Source organism: Colius striatus, chromosome 11 (genome assembly GCF_028858725.1).
Source record: "Colius striatus isolate bColStr4 chromosome 11, bColStr4.1.hap1, whole genome shotgun sequence".
In the NCBI taxonomy this organism is placed as follows: Eukaryota; Metazoa; Chordata; class Aves; order Coliiformes; family Coliidae; genus Colius; species Colius striatus.
In genome coordinates this window covers 2041714-2057238 of record NC_084769.1, presented here as the reverse complement: position 1 = coordinate 2057238, position 15525 = coordinate 2041714, and the positions used below count along the sequence as shown (strand labels likewise).

The window sequence follows — 15525 nt, the reverse complement described above, 5'->3', positions numbered from 1 at the left end:
TCAGGATGCAAAGCCATTCCTTGCACTTCCAAAGAAAGAGAAGGATGGGGGAAAGGATGTAAATCAAGAGCTAGTCAGCTGAAATCCAGGAACCTCCCCTTATTGCCCTGGGCTGAACACAGCAAAAGCCCCAAGGCTTGATTCTCAGGTAGACAAACTGCTCATTGCTGGACACACAAGCTCTCAGCTTACACTCCAGCCATTAAACAGTATTTCAATGTCATGTTAACACAGTGTTCATCTAAACTACACCCATGTTTGCTTCCTATAACAGAAGGGATTTGGGGATGGACATATCCCCAGACACAGCTCACTGAAGTATTAATGCAGGCAAGGCACCTCTTGCAGGAGACACATTACCAAGAGAACTCCACGCTCCACAAGTACTCACTGCCAGTCCCTGTGCTGCTGGCACGAAGGACTAGCTTGTGTTAAACTCACACTGTCTTTAGCACATTTCAGCATTAACTAAATGTTTCCTATTTCTTCACATTCATTTGCAGAGAGTTTTCCTTGCCAGCAGCTCAGTCCCTGGAAGCTACAGGGTTGAAGGCTCCTCTGGGATCAAGTCTGTTCAGCTGCAGTGGCTACTGTGTATATCCCACTTTCCACAGCACAAACTCTGCAGGAGAATTCAATTACTAAAGAGCTCTTTCCCAGTCCGTGTTGTAAATCCTCTTGTGTGCCATTAGCCTCACGGGGAGGGCACAGCACTGCTCTGCTCTGCTGCTACACCGGTGCTGCTGCCTGTGCCCAGCGTCTCTCCCGGCCTGGCAGCAGGTGAGGATGCTGTGGAGACAGGCAGCAGCGTGGAGCAGCGGCACAGGGGAAGGAGGAAGCCTCACACTGTGCTCCAGCCACCTCTGCCAACCCACTGCAGAATGGATGAGCCCCCGGGGAGCACAGCATCAGCTTCAGAGAAAGAGGCTGCTGGTGGCAGCTGAGGGTGGCAGAGGCCACGGACACCCCAGTTCTGCCCCTGCAGCAAGCACAGTCGAGCCTGGGACACAGCCAGGGAGGTGGCACTGTGCCTGCTCTGCCCCCAGCACCGCCAGCCCAGTCCCCACCAGCACACCCTGTACTTTCAGGGTTGTATGGAGGACCTAAGCACTTAGAGTATCCACACTCATCATCAGTCCTACTGAGGGTTTACGTGACCCTCCAGGTCTGAGGAATCTCCTGAAGGAGGGTTTTTTACCCAGCTCTACCTGCAGTGCAGAGCACTGAAAACCACAACAGCCTGGCCTCTCCCCTCTCTGCCTTCTCCTGTGAAGCTCACTTCATGGACCTCTACTCCAGAAACAGGGCCCAGGAGCTCTGCATTCCTATTAAGCTCCTACTCCTCTGTACGTCTTCTCAGGGCAAACTCGGCAGGGAAGTGCAGAACAAGCCCAGTGTCATCACAGGCACAGCCAGGGCTCAGGCTGGCTCCTGGTGACATCTGTATCCCTATCGCTTTTGAGCTGCAGTCCTGCTGCCCTAACACAGCCTCTTCTGTACCTCCAGACTGCAGCTCTTACACTGCTCTCAAAGTTGGAAGCCAGCTGTGCGAGCCACACTACTGACACATGAATAAGTCACCAAATTACTAAGAGATACCAAAGAAGAAGGGGAAGAGAGTGCTGAGCCTTTGGGAGCAGTGACTTCTCTTCCTCCCCTGCCCAGCATCCCCAGGCAGCGACTGGGTGTGCTGCTCATGCAGCTCTGGCCAACTCCCTCCCATCTGACAGGGGGAACCATTACAGCAGCTGCTGAAAGAGGGAAAACTGCAGATAGAGCAGGATCTGGCTTGTTCCTCCTGGCAGCCATAGCTCCTCTCCAGCAGATCCTCTCGCAGCCAGGCTCGGTGTGAGCAGCAGCACTGTTGCAATTCAGAGCAAAGCCAGAGAGGGACCTGCTCTACAAGAAAGGAGCAAAATGAAAAGCAAAGAAACCCACCCAAACAGCTCCAGGATCTCCAGAGCCTGCAGCACACACCCAGCCAGGCAGGCAGCCACTTGGGAAACCACTTTGTGATTTCCTTTCTGAAGTGGTTGGATGAGGGAAAGCTGGTTCATCTTCCAGCTGCTGGGAAGTAGCTGCTCTTCTTTTTTTAAGTAGTGCAGCAGCTGCAGTTGGGTTGGAGAGGCAATAACAACCAAGGGGGCAGAGATGTTATTTAATGGCTAGAAGAAACGAGCAGGAATCAGGACTTTGAGGCTGCACTTCCCTGAAATACTGGAACCTGGGCTCTCGTCTTGGTTTCATCTCTCAGTTCAGTTCTGGCCCCAAATTTCAGACTCTAAAAGCATATGTAATTTCTACTTAGGCCAGACAGGTTTGCAAACATTTAGCAAACCCAGCCTGAAAAGCAGGCTGCAATGACTTCACACATACCTGTCCAGAGATTAATTTTCAGCACAACTGAAAATGCTGCAGTGTTTTTACAGCATTGTTGCTGTTACTCTGAGGATACAGACTGGGATTTCCTCATCTGTAAGAGATCAGACCATCCAGAAGAAAGGCAGCCCAGTTTTATCAATCGTGGTTTTGTTGTTGAGGAATGTAAGGTACTCAAGTGAGGCCAAACAGTTCTCACGTCTTTTATACGTCATTCTTGCTTATGAAGGAAGAAACAAAACCTCTGAGCAAAGTTACACTCCTTTGCATGGCGTTTTTTCCCCACTTGGCAGGTATCACTTGCATGCAGGGAACTAGAAAAAGCAACCTTGCAAACAGAAGCTTCCTCCTGCAGACAACCAAATGTGTATGGAAGTATGATGGGGTTTGGGTGTTACACCCACGCAGCTTGGAAACACATTTTAGTACCCAGCATATGAGAGATTAAAATGACTGCCACAATCATCCCTGAGATATCACCACTGTGGCTTTACACTTGCTCAACACCTGGAACACATTTGGCCTGATGGAGTCGAAGACCCAAGACATTATGGTCTTAAAACATATAAAACTGATGGCTAAGGACTAGCCTGAGGAGTTTGAACCTGGGGCTCCACTACTAACAACACATTCAGCAAAGCCCTCATCCTGACTGTGTTTAATAGTATGAAAACTGAATTTTACCTACTTTCCAAGTGTACAGAGTCCAGTCACTGAGAGGCATGATGCCTCTTCCATGGGGCATAGTGCCTCACACGTGAAATACGCTGAAACGGTTGTAACCTCAAAGTCATCAAGTGGATGCTTCTCCCATGCTGGTGCAGCTCTATCTGCAGAGCACACACAGCACAAGCCACAGCTTCCCTTTCTCAAGAAACAACACTGGAAAATGAGAGGCTCAGAAAGAACAATAACCACACATACCAACCATGTGCTTAGAGAGACCAAAGTTACACGGAACCAGTAAAGTCCTGCACACGACAAGCTCACAGAGGAACGGATCGAGCCAGGAGGGGAGCATGGGATACCTCTCGTTTAAATACGAGCTGGAAAGGTATTATCATGAAATGGGAAGGTGTAAGTTTAATTCTAAACCAACAAAAAGAAATGTTTCCGTGTGATATGTTCAGAACAGCGTAGCAGAGCTCAGAATGTGACAAGGTTCTTCAGTATTTGAATAGATAAATGACTTCAGCGTAGGCATAACTAGTGGCAGCATCAGCACTAGAAACGCCATTCAGTGGCAAGTCTCAAAGCCCAAGTCAGCCTCTTAATTCCAGTCAGCAAAATAACTTCTATGGATCCATCACCCCTCTACAGATTTTAACAGGAATTATTCCAATCTGTGGCTCTTTCCCTCTTACACTTCCACTCACACTATATGGTTACATATAGTAGACCTCATCTATTAAAGGGAAAGTTTACTTAATGCATTCATTACCCTGAGGTGTAAGACAACAGCTACTTGACCACATACTGCAACACTTCTTACCACTCTTCTCCTTAGGACAGTAAGTAAAAATAACAGACAACTGTAATTAGCAGGAAAATAAGGCAGGAAGGCAAAGTGCAGTTCATTTGTCTGTTTTTCCATCTGCCAATACCCTGTTCATTTGGAAGTAAGAGATCAAGAAAAAGTGCACAGTTCCAGTGCTCCCGTTTTACGGTGTGCAAAGAGGTCTGTGAATGCTTTAACACAAGCACTGCACTGGGGATAAAGCTACTTCTCATGTCTTATCACAGACTTGGAAAACAAATACCCACTGCAATAACTTTGCCTCCTTTTCTTTCTCAAACAGACACTTCAGGCAGCACACCTGATTACACCTGCATTACCAGCCAGGTTCATTTTGCTTAAAGAGCTCCTGTGATGAGTAAAGATAAACAAAGTTGGTCAGGACTGTCACACCCTGGGCTCCCACTCATTTACTCTCCTTTTGGTGCTGACCTACAGGCTGCTTCTGCCCAGGTCAAACACTCTTTCAGGCCAGGAGGCCTGAACACATCATGTCCCCTCTCCAGGTCCTGTCAGTCTTTGCCTGAAAATCCTGTGTGGCACCAGTGTGGGTGCCACTCAGCAGGGCAAAGAGGAGCTCCTCGCTAGGAAGGGCACTTGCATGCCCTCCAGATCTGGCTCACTCTGCTTATTCAGACATGGAAAGTGTGATGGAGACAGAAGCCTTTTCTCAGTGGTTCAGACTTTCTCCTGCCTGTGTGAAGACCAATGTCCCAGTCCCCAAAGGCTGAACTGGAACACCAGAGACGATCTAACCCTCCAGACATTGGTGTCAGCATCAGACTCTATGGAGCTGCTGCCACCTCAGCCAGGTAAGGGGCGGCCAAGGACAGCAGCAGGCACAGATGCAGTTTCCTGCTCATCAGCAGGGAAAGAGTACACCAGGAGGCAGCTGTAAGCAAGACAACTCCTTCCAGGCACAGCACAAGCAGTTAAATCACACTTGGTGCTGCAGATCACGCTCATGCTGGCAGCTTAGCTGCGTTCCCACACTGGGCAAACCTTTCATGAATCTAGCCTGAGTCAACAGCAAAGATTGCTTTGGTGGAGGCAGAATGAGTACCATCAGAGCCTGCTGAATCACTTCTTTTCCTAGCTGGGTGTCACTTGGAGACGTATCTCTGTGGTATGTGTCATTCCTGGAGAGCAGCGGGTTTATTCTTTAGCGTCCCTCTGCTGAGGGCAGAGCCCTTGGCGTCAGGAGCTGCTGCTCGCTCTCTCCCAGAAGCAGCCTTTGCTGGCAAAGGCAGGGCTGCCTGCACATGACTCCTTCTTCTTGGGAAGGTTTTCTCTGCATTGGTAACAACTGAAACTTTTCTGCCCAAGAACAACACCGAGGTTTGTTTTGTCAGAACTTGATGTTCCACACCACTAATTGTTCTGGGAAATAAGAGTTTCCCACAGTATCTCATGACCTATCTTAGCAGAGATTAACTGATGGTTTGTCAGAACACATCATTTTCCCAGGCAGAGACACATTCTTCATGGGGATGCATCAGCCACGGAAGGAACACACTTAAAAATACTGGTAAGAAATCCTGAATGGCAAAGAGGTGTTTGTGAAGAAGCAGAAGAGGGGGGTGACCATTAGAAACACGATTGCATTCACAGAGTTCTTATTAGAAGAGGTTAAAGGTTGAAATAGTTTAGTTTGAATGAATAGGCCAGAGGTTTTCATGTGGTACCCAGCTCTGAGGGCTGGAAGGAGAATGGCAAGCATGCCGTGGCCACCTCACTCTGTAGCTGGTCCTATGGGAGGAGGGGGTGCAAACGGCCCATTTATGGCCACAATAGACATGGTGAGTAAAAAAACAAATCTTCCAGCTTCACACACACTGAGAGCACCAAGAGCACCTAGAACAGCACCTAGTACAGCACCTACAGCAGCATGCTTGCAAAGATGAAATGACCTTTAGGATAACGTAATCACTAACGTGCCCATTTGCAGGGAAATGTCCTAGTGAGGGGGAATCATCTGTTTAGGGAAAAGAACCCCAGTGTACCTGATCAGCACCGTGGGGTAGACATAGATGGGTGGGCATGAGACAGTCACCAGGAATTCTTGCCACCCTTCTGTTCTGAAAGTCCCCCTTCAGTTTTCAAAGAGAAACAGGCTAGCTGGGGTTGGAAGGGGCCTCCCGAGCCCAGTCCTCTGTGTGTGTGTATATATATGTATAGACACGTATGTATGTGTATATATAGACACAAACCCATCATCTGTTCAAAGAGAGTATGTTAGGAACCGAGCCAAGCTAAGGAAAGAGAGAATCTTAGAGGAGGAGAAGGTAATGCAAGATGCAGAAGCAAGGAAGAGGAGGCCCTGAAGTTATTTGGCTCATACTAAACTACACTGCTTACCTGTCTTTGGAAGCACTCTCCTGTAACCACACAGCTGGCCACATCTCCTTTTGTCTTTCACGAACCTCCTGTCTTTTTCCAGAGAAGAAACTCTTCTGATGCTCAGTAACACAGAGAAAGATGGGCACAAACCAGTGCTCTGTGAGTCAAGACACTTTAACACAGCAACGGAGCTCTGGGCCAATCTTTCCTTTCTTTGCTTATGAAACAAACAATGAGAAGTTCCCTCTAAGCCAGGCACATCAATGATGTTACATCAGGAGTGACTGGCAGGCAGCTAAATTCATTTGGCATGCACAGGTCCACAACCTGAAAGATGTCATGAGTGAAGAGAACCAGGACGCCTGACGGCGATGAATGTCTCCTTCTGGCAGAGGGAAACTACCTGGGCAAAGACAACAACGGTGCCCACAAACAGACTGCAGCCTCCTCCCTGTGCTCCGTGCAGAAGCACAAACATCCTGCACCTGGAGGTAAGTACGAGGCAAAGATACGGAAAGAAGGAAGGGATGTGGCAAAACGAGCGGCTCAAGAACCGCAGACAGCTCACTGCTGTGGAGGAACCCCAGCCAGGACGTGACAGTGTGCAGGCACATCTCCACACCACCTGCGATCCCTGCAGAACCCAGCATCCAGCCAGCTACATGACATTAGCTGCTGATTCTTAAAACCAGGCTCTACTATCTCTGCAAATGCATACTCAATGGAAAAACATCTACCAGCTCATTATCTCACAAGCAGAACATGTTTTAGGGAGATAGGGAAGCAAGCCGTGACATCAACAAATCCTAGGTTAAGCTTCTCCCCTTGTTGTTTATTATTCCTGTGATGTGTTCCTTCCTCACCAAGAGCCACATGCCTCCCTCAGACGCCCTTGAGCCCAGGGAGAGCTGCTTATGCTCCTAGCAGCAGCATTTTCTTCAGCACTTTTTGAAGTAACGTGCAATCCAGAATCAGCACATTTGTGAGAAGCCTTTATCATTTCAGCTGCAGCCCGCAGCCAGCAGGAATCACAAAGCAGGAGTTAATTACACATAGTTAATTACACACCTTAGTCCTTCCTGTGAACAAACACTTAACACAAGCTATCCCAACCAGGTGAGCTCCTACTTGCAGGTGAAACAGCAAACACACTTCAGTTACTCCTTATTAGGTTTCTTTTGTTTAGATGCCTCAAAGCTTCTGAGGTTTTTTGGTGTTTTAATATGTTTTTGCTGAAAAAAAAGGAAGCTCAATGGAAACAGCAGGCAGCAATCCATGAAAGTTACTTATGATTCTTACTGAAAGCTTGCTTTGACTACTGTACACAACATCACAGTTAACAAACACGGAACCTGAGTCGGATAGAAAACCATTGTCCTGTGGGCACAAGACAGCAGCCGTGGTAAGAACAGCTGATGTTGCTGTAGGACTAGCACTTGGGAAAGTTTTGTAGGAATAGAGCTCAGCAAAACCACCCAAACCAGAGAACAAGCTAACTTTGCAGCTCCTGTCAGACAGCCCTGTATACAGAAGAAAAACCTTGAGCAGATGATGATTCATTAGTCGAGGCAATCTATTAAGAGCTAATGGAAAGGAAAACAGATTTGGAACTGTCAAAACCACACAAACGCTTTGACTGTGCAAAAGCCAAATCTCAATGAGGATTCAGAAGATTTAATGGGCAGAGGGTAATCTCTTCTCATCAGAAATTATTCACTGTGCTCCCAGTCAAGACAGGTTTGAGTGCACACTCGCAAGTTAAAGTCCTACATAAACAAACAGCAAGCAGACAACTGGTAGCCATTAGGCAAATGATCCTGGAATGACTAGGTCCTGAACTTAATCATCCTCTCTGGGTTAATCATTAGGAAAGTCAGATGAACAGCTATGCATGAAGAGAAACTAGGTGTCATCAGCAAATGAATGGCACTGCAAACACTGCTCTCTCACTTCACATTGGCATCCAGGGTCCCTCTGAGGAGTGACAGAAAGCAAATCCAATGGGCTCCTACTGACAACCAGCCTCACAACTAAGGGTCCTCCAAGACCAGCCACTCAGTGTTTTGTAAAAGCAGACCTCCCAAAGGGCAGCTTCAGCAGTCTTCACCTCACATCCCTGCGTGCCACCAAGCAGGAGGAAAGCTCAACATCTGCCAGACAGTCTGTTTGGCTGGGTACTCTGCATGGAAACTCCTCTATGCACTGCAAAGAGAGCGCACAGAGGAGTATCACCAGGCTTTCCACCCCTGGGGAATCATGCTGGCAAGCACACTGGAAAAAAGAAACGTGCATTAACTTTCGCTAGCAGCCTTCAGCCCCATCTGCAGCATCCACCAAGCCATACAAAAACACTCATCAGATGCAGACTACTGACTGCTAATCTCCAGACTGAAAATTTCAGGAGGGACCTGTGGCAGTGGTGAACCCAGTAACGACTGAAACCCTTCCAACCCCAATGAAAGCCCCAGGTTTATTTGACAGTTGTATGAAGCCTTTTCCTTGACCTCAGCTGCCTGTCACACAAAGCTGTCCTATAAAAGGAATTGGCTGTTACAAAACTCACCGAAGCAACTGGCTCTGGGACAGCAGAAGGAGGTGACAAAGTCTGCAGGCACAGAGAAGGGCTTTCAGAAGCCAGTGCAAGCAAATGCCTATGGCTGCACACCCAATGTACATGCTCAGCAGGCACTACCCTTCCCAGAACAGCTCATCCAGCTCCTCTCCTTTGAGAGGGGTAAGAACCAGAATACATCAGCTGCCACTTTAAATAGATTTGCCGTGTAAACTTTGCTTTGGGCTGCAACCCCTGCATGGATGTACCCTTCCTGTGAGCAATACTGCAAACCAGTTGGCAAGCAGAAGGAATGCCAAGCATGAGCCTTGACAATGACACTGACTGGAAGAGGTTTGTAGAATAATCACCAAAGTGACAGGATGAAAACACTTCTAAATATAAACTTTGTTTATTTCTTATCCTCAATCTACACAACTGAGCAGATGTTCAGAGCAAGCAAAGACCACTTTTCCTTTGGAGATCAGAGAAGCAGCACACAGTGATGAAATCCATATTTGAATATGAGCTTCCCTACCAAGGGTTGTTTTTCTATAATCATATTTCTCTGCTTGAGCAGCACTCAGGAACCTTCTTGTCTCAGTTGCTATGAGAAAAAGTGCACACTAGCAACAGAAGGAATGAGTGCTGCGAGGAGTAATGTCACCAAACTGGAGAAAGGGAGTGGAGGACACTGGCCTCAGAACACTGACCATTTGTGTAGTGAATGAAAAGTGTTTTCCCACTAGCCTCATCACCTCTTTCCTAAAAATTCCCAGCAATGCTCTCCCAAGAGTTACAAGTGACAGCTGCCTGTCAGCAATGGTTTTTACAAGACGTCACATCAAAGTTGTGCAGAGTGGAATGAAGGCGCAGTGCCCTTGTCCTGCAGCACTGCAGTCTCCTGCCCCGCTCCTGGGGCATACACACGATGCCACTGAGTTGTGCTAATCTCACAACCCCTACACACACTGCACTCCAAGCACTGAAGATGGAATTCATGCCTATCACCACACATGCAGCCCGTATGATACTGCTCTATGCTGTAATGATATGTTCTATACTGTTTTAATATGCTCTATACTGCACTGCCAGCCACAATTTCCCAACTGCCTGCTACAGCCCCGGTGTGCCAGGCCCATAGGAGCTGCTACAGAGCGCAGGCATTTGCCTACACAGTCCTTCTCACTGGCCTTTTCAGAGCAAAGTCTGAACACCAGCTACCAGGGTCAGTCTCACTGCTGTTTATTTCCTATAAGCACCAAAGGACCTTCAGAATCTGAAATGCTTTTGTAGATCTAGGCTTGAATCCCACCAAAAGCATTTGCCTAATTCTTGGTGACAGATCAGTATGAACTTGTGCAGTACAGCTGGCTGAAGCACAGGGTAGGGGGTTTGAACTAGATGATCTTTGAGGTCCCTTCCAATCCAAAGCATTCGATGATTCTATGATCATCCTGGCTTACAAACCAGCAAAGTCCTGCTTCTCCAGGAAGGAAGTGAAGGACAGAAGGTGCATAAATGGCTTGGGAGAAGGAGACTACGTTGGAGAATAAGTGAATAGATAAAAGCAGTTAACAGAGACCTACTACAACAGAGATGTGTAAGGCAAGAGAAGACCACCTTTCTTCCTCTAGCGATCAGAGAGGGACTACACAGAAATCCAATCAATACTTAAGTACCAACTTCCCTACCAAAAAGACGGGCAGAAGATGAAATTAAATGCCATCTTAAATGACTTGACCACGCAGAGGATGATGACCTGAACGGGAAGCAGTGGTGGTGTTCAGCAGAAAGGCACACAGGGCGAGTGCCACGGGCTGAGCGCTGACACTGCGCAGTGCCTTGGCTTCCCAACGGGCTCCCCGTGGCTGCTCACCCACACCAGCTCCCCAGCCCTGCCCACATCAGCCCTTCCTAATCCCAGGCACAAAACCAAGCTGAGCATCCAAGGCAGCTATTTGCACCGGCCCGATAATCCGTTCAAGTGCACAGGGTGATAAAGCCTCTGGCGCTGGTGGCCTTGGGCTGACACCTTGGGAGAGGTGAGGAAAGCTGCTTCACGTGCCCGGGTGTTGCTCTGAAACCAGTGCTTTGGAGGTATAAATATAAACAAATCATCCCAAAGGGGCTGGTCTGATAGCTGCAGTGCTGTAAGGAGGGTGAGGCTTGCAGCAGCTCTCGCTCCCCACCAAGGACTCTGCCTTACAGGGTGTTTTGTTATTAACTCCTGCAGAGAATTTGTCACTGAAATGCTGTTTGAATGGGGAAATGTGATGTTGCAGAAAACGTAGTTTCTCATGGGAAGGTTTCATTGAGCTTGCTTCTCAAAAAGATGGGAGTCTTTGCTCCAAAGAGGCCAAAGAGCACTGGGGGAACTCAGGACTGACGTCTAGCAGCACTCACATCCTTCCCTACCACAGACAGACACACACTCATTAGTCCACAACTGCAGAAGCAAACGATCATTTGCTTTCCCCGTGGTCCTCGCTCACAGGCTCCCCGTGCTAATGGGGTTTTATGCCCTGCTCTCTTGTTTTCAGGCCTCTCAGACATACTTCCCTACAAGGCAAAACCCTTTCATTCTCAAAAGGGTGACCTTCTTTACAATTACCCAAAGCACTGAAAAGAAAAGCTCCTCCCTCCTATTTGAAGCAAAGAACAGGACAGGGCAACAAACAGAGCAAAAACTGAACTGGGAGATGTTTTTCTCTCCAGTCACGCAGCTCCCAGCACCCCAAAGCCTGCGCTATCCGTGTTCATTACCACGGCACGGCTGCCTGCAAAAGTTGTTTGCCTCTGTCAATCTGCACCTCTGTGGCAGCTACTTTTTGTCTACCATCACTGGCAGTGTTTTTCAGCTTGAACAGTGTAATTTTCCTCCCCCAAAAAGCCTCACGGTTGCTAGTGCATCATCCACTTCACGTTAATCATCACAGCTGGTAAGGGACTGTAATAGCCACACACACGCTCATGTCCTTCTCTGCTAATACAAATATGTATTTGTGCATTTATTTTATACACTGTAATAGCAGCTTCAGTGTAAAGAATCATCTATATAGCTATTTGGTGTAATACATTGTCCTGTTGGTTCCTGGCTTTAAGAGGAAACTCTCCCTTGCACACCTCTCCTAGAGAAGTGATCAGTTCTCTGCATCAGCTAATCTGTGTGTTCTCCACCAGATGAGATTAGGTGTAAATTCAGTTCATACCTCAGCCTCCCCGTCTTAAAATGTTGTGATCCTATGACGCCTTTCCAGAAGTGAGCACGTGTACTCTGGGTAACTTCACACTGACTGAACACTCACCTTTCCCTCCAGTGCAAATTAACACGGTGCATGCACACGTAGGACTTACAATGGCTGAAGAAAACCTCGTGGTGGTTTATTTGAAGGCACTGTGCCATTCAGCTGATCTCTAACAGCACTAGGTTGGCTTGGAGCAGTTCAGAGGCACTCAGCAACACACAGCAACTTCAGCAGAGACTGACAAAGGTTAACCCTTGATCATAACTGCTGCTCTTCTCTCTGCTTCCAACAACAAGGAGCAAAGCCCCAGCCCACGAGCTAGTCTCTTCACATGGCAAGGACAAACCCCAAGAAAGGAGTGGATTTTCATTTTGGCCTTGCCATCAGAGCTCAGCACAGCTCCATCTCCTTCCTACCACCTCTCCACAGAAGTCCTGCCTGGAGCGTGCTCAGAGCCACCCTGCTCAGGCTCACTCCGGAGCAGCTGCCTTCCACCGCGGAGGCTGGGACGGAGCTTCTGAGTGAATGCTGCTCCTCCACCAAGATGCAACAGCTCCCTGCCACCGTGGGCACACACCAGGACCTGCTGCAGAGCAAACCCTGAGTGAACCTCACGTTCCAAATACAGAAAGCTGGGGTATAAGCCACAACGACTTGTCAGCTCTTATTTCTTGCCATGAATATTAGGCTGTGTGTTTTATAAGGGCAAATGCTCACTTTGGGAATACGTTACTGCAGCAGAATGCCTCATCTTGGTACCATTTATTTTATGCTAGAAGCATTGCAAGTAGCATGAGTCCTGGATCACATCTCCCTGTGCTTCAGGGACTGAGAGAGCACAAAGAGCATACAAACTCAGAGCTCCCTGTGTTCACTAGCTGCACAACACCAGGGCAAAGCCTTCCAGGTCCTAAACTCCAGAACCATACAGTGGCCTTCCCTTTAATGTCTGCACGCTCACAGTTATTTTCTGCTAACCACAGGGAACCAGTATTCTACCCTTGGTTTGCTTTCCACTATATTAACTCTATTATGTTGTCCCTCTTTGGCTCAAAAGTAACACTCCTATGACCCATCATGCTGCCTGTTTGCCAGAATACTGTCTCAGCAGGCATTCTCCATTCATGAGTCAGAATCCCAAATAATAATGGGGTATAATGTTTTAAGCCAGGGCTTCAGGAGCAGAAAGCAAACAAACACCGGGGGATTTTATCTGCTCTGTGCCTGAGCCTTTGGGGTTTAGGGCTTCTAGCTCTTCCATACGACTAGGAGATTTAGACTGCTTTTAGGGTTTGTTAATTTGGTTGGAGGGGTTTTTTTGTTAATAAAAGCTGAGATCCTCACTTATTCCCTCCATTCCAGAAGTTGCCCATCAACAGCATTCTCAAGTCCTGAGAGACTGTGAGATCACAAAAGCTGTAAACAACATCATGACAAACTAGTTGAGAGAGCATTAAGGAACCTGGAAACGCCTTCTTCATCCCAGCCCTTCAAAGTGAACAGCTAAAGACTTAGTTCCTCTCCTCCTAACGTGATCCTTCCAGTACAAACCTGAACACGGATGTTTGGGTATCGGTTAAGTTAAAACCGCTCTTCCCAAGTGATGTTCTTGGAAGAAGTCAGCGGGGCTTTACTGAAACACACGGAGTAAAGCATCTTAGAAGCGCCTCTAAATGCTACTAGATGTTAACCTGTGCTCTCTAGTGACCTTTGGAAGCTGGATTTTATAGAGAAAACATCTCTTCTACGGCAATCACCACCCAGCAAGTCAGACTTCCTAGCCATGCTGCTATAAAGTTCTCTTCTTGAGGGTGTATTGGTGCCTTGCTTAAAGAACGAGGCAGAACCAGGACTGCGAGCGGCTCCCTACAATTCACGCTTCGCCTTACAAACGCCTGGTTTACACAAACATCCAGCTGGATCCTTAAAACACACCCCTAAAGGAACCAACACACTCATCTGCACTCGGCGTGGCAGCTTGTAAGCAGCAGAGAAAGAAAACACAACGCAGAGATTAACGCAGGCATTTCTGAACTGACACAAAGCTGCACAGTTTGGGAAGAACACACAGTTCTGAAGGATTCAAACAAGGTTTCCTGTCCACACGGTGTGTTGCATCATTTCATCTCAGTTCTGCACGGTTGTGGTCCCTCTCCCTCCGAAACAAACGGATGCTAAACCAAGTTGCTGGTACGTGAGGCAACACGTAGATAGGTTACACCTCCCAGCCCTCGGCTGACACCATCTCATTGTCAGGCAAGGGAAAAAAGCCTCATCTGAAGCCATACAGGCTCTTGTCCATCCTCCTGGGGACAGCACATCATACGATACACGCGTCTGCACTGACGTACACTCTGTTTTATGTGATAATCTGTGTATTTTATGAGCTGGCCACAACACCTTATGTAACGGATCCCTGTTTAATATGGAGCGGCGTGTTCCTCGCCGCGGCAGCCCCGGCAGTTTCCCTTGCCCCGGGTAATTCTGCCCCGCGCAGCTCCTGCGCAGCCAGCGCTGGAACAAGGGCCACTTGCACAGGACAGCCAGCGCTAACGGTTCCTACGTGCGGGAGTCGAGCTGTGACGGGGGTACCGGGGGTGGGCTCTGCGCTGCAACACAACCATCTTGTGCGGGATGCCACCGGCTCCCCACGAGGCTGCTGCAGACCAGGGGGGAAGGCGGTGGGGAGATCCATTTCCCAGCCAACACCACCAGCCCGTCCCGGCGTCGTTTGGCGACACAGAGACTGTCGCCCCGATGTCACCCGGCCACCACGGCACCTGCACCATTGCCAAACCACGCCAAACGCGCCCACGCCGCCCGGCTGGCTGCGATCCGCGGGATACAGATGGCAGCCGAGCAACTTCTGCCGCTGCTTTGTCAAACAGCCGCCGAGGATCGGGTAATTAACAGCCTTCCCCTGCTACACCGCGGAGCGCCAGCGGGGCGGGAGCCGCCTGCCCGCGGCTGAGCGACGGGACGCTGCCGAGACCCCGAAACACCGCCGCTCATCCCCCCAGTTACGTAACGGAGAGCATCTCGGGTGGCTCCCACCAGCTCACGCCGCTCCCCCGTAACACAGCCCGGGGGGAGGTGGGTTTGCGGCACCCCCCGGCAGCACTCACCGCCTCCGAGTCTTCAAATCCATGCAGGTACAAATTGTCGTACATGGAGCTCCGCTGACGCCGGGCGCCTCTCTCGGTGCGGAACCGGCGCTGCGAGGCGCCGCGGGGGAGGAGGCCTGTGCGGCGGCGGGGCCGAGCCTGCCCTCTGAGCGCTGCGGACGCCCCGGCCGCGCCGCGCCGCCTCCCGCACCCGCCGCCGCCGCAGGTGCCCCCGCCGGCGCCGCGCCGCCCCGCAGCTCCCCCTGCCTTCCCGCCCGCCGCGACCCGCTCCCCGCGCCGCCGCGCCCCATTGGCTGCGCCGCGCCGCCGCCGCGCTACCATTGGCTGCGCCGCGCCGCCGCCGCGCCCCATTGGCTGCGCCGCGCC

At 49.5% G+C, this 15525-nt stretch overlaps 1 protein-coding gene across 1 annotated transcript in view; it reads right to left on the bottom strand.

Moving 5' to 3' along the window:
- Window positions 1-15228, bottom strand: part of CACNB4 (calcium voltage-gated channel auxiliary subunit beta 4) — a 60448-nt gene extending 45220 nt beyond the window's left edge. Inside the window, exon 1 of the mRNA XM_062004407.1 lies at window positions 15160-15228. Within this exon, the coding sequence (XP_061860391.1) occupies window positions 15160-15204 (45 nt within the window). The 5' untranslated portion in view covers window positions 15205-15228. The remainder of the gene's footprint in view (window positions 1-15159) is intronic.
- Between the last annotated feature and the right edge of the window lie 297 nt (window positions 15229-15525).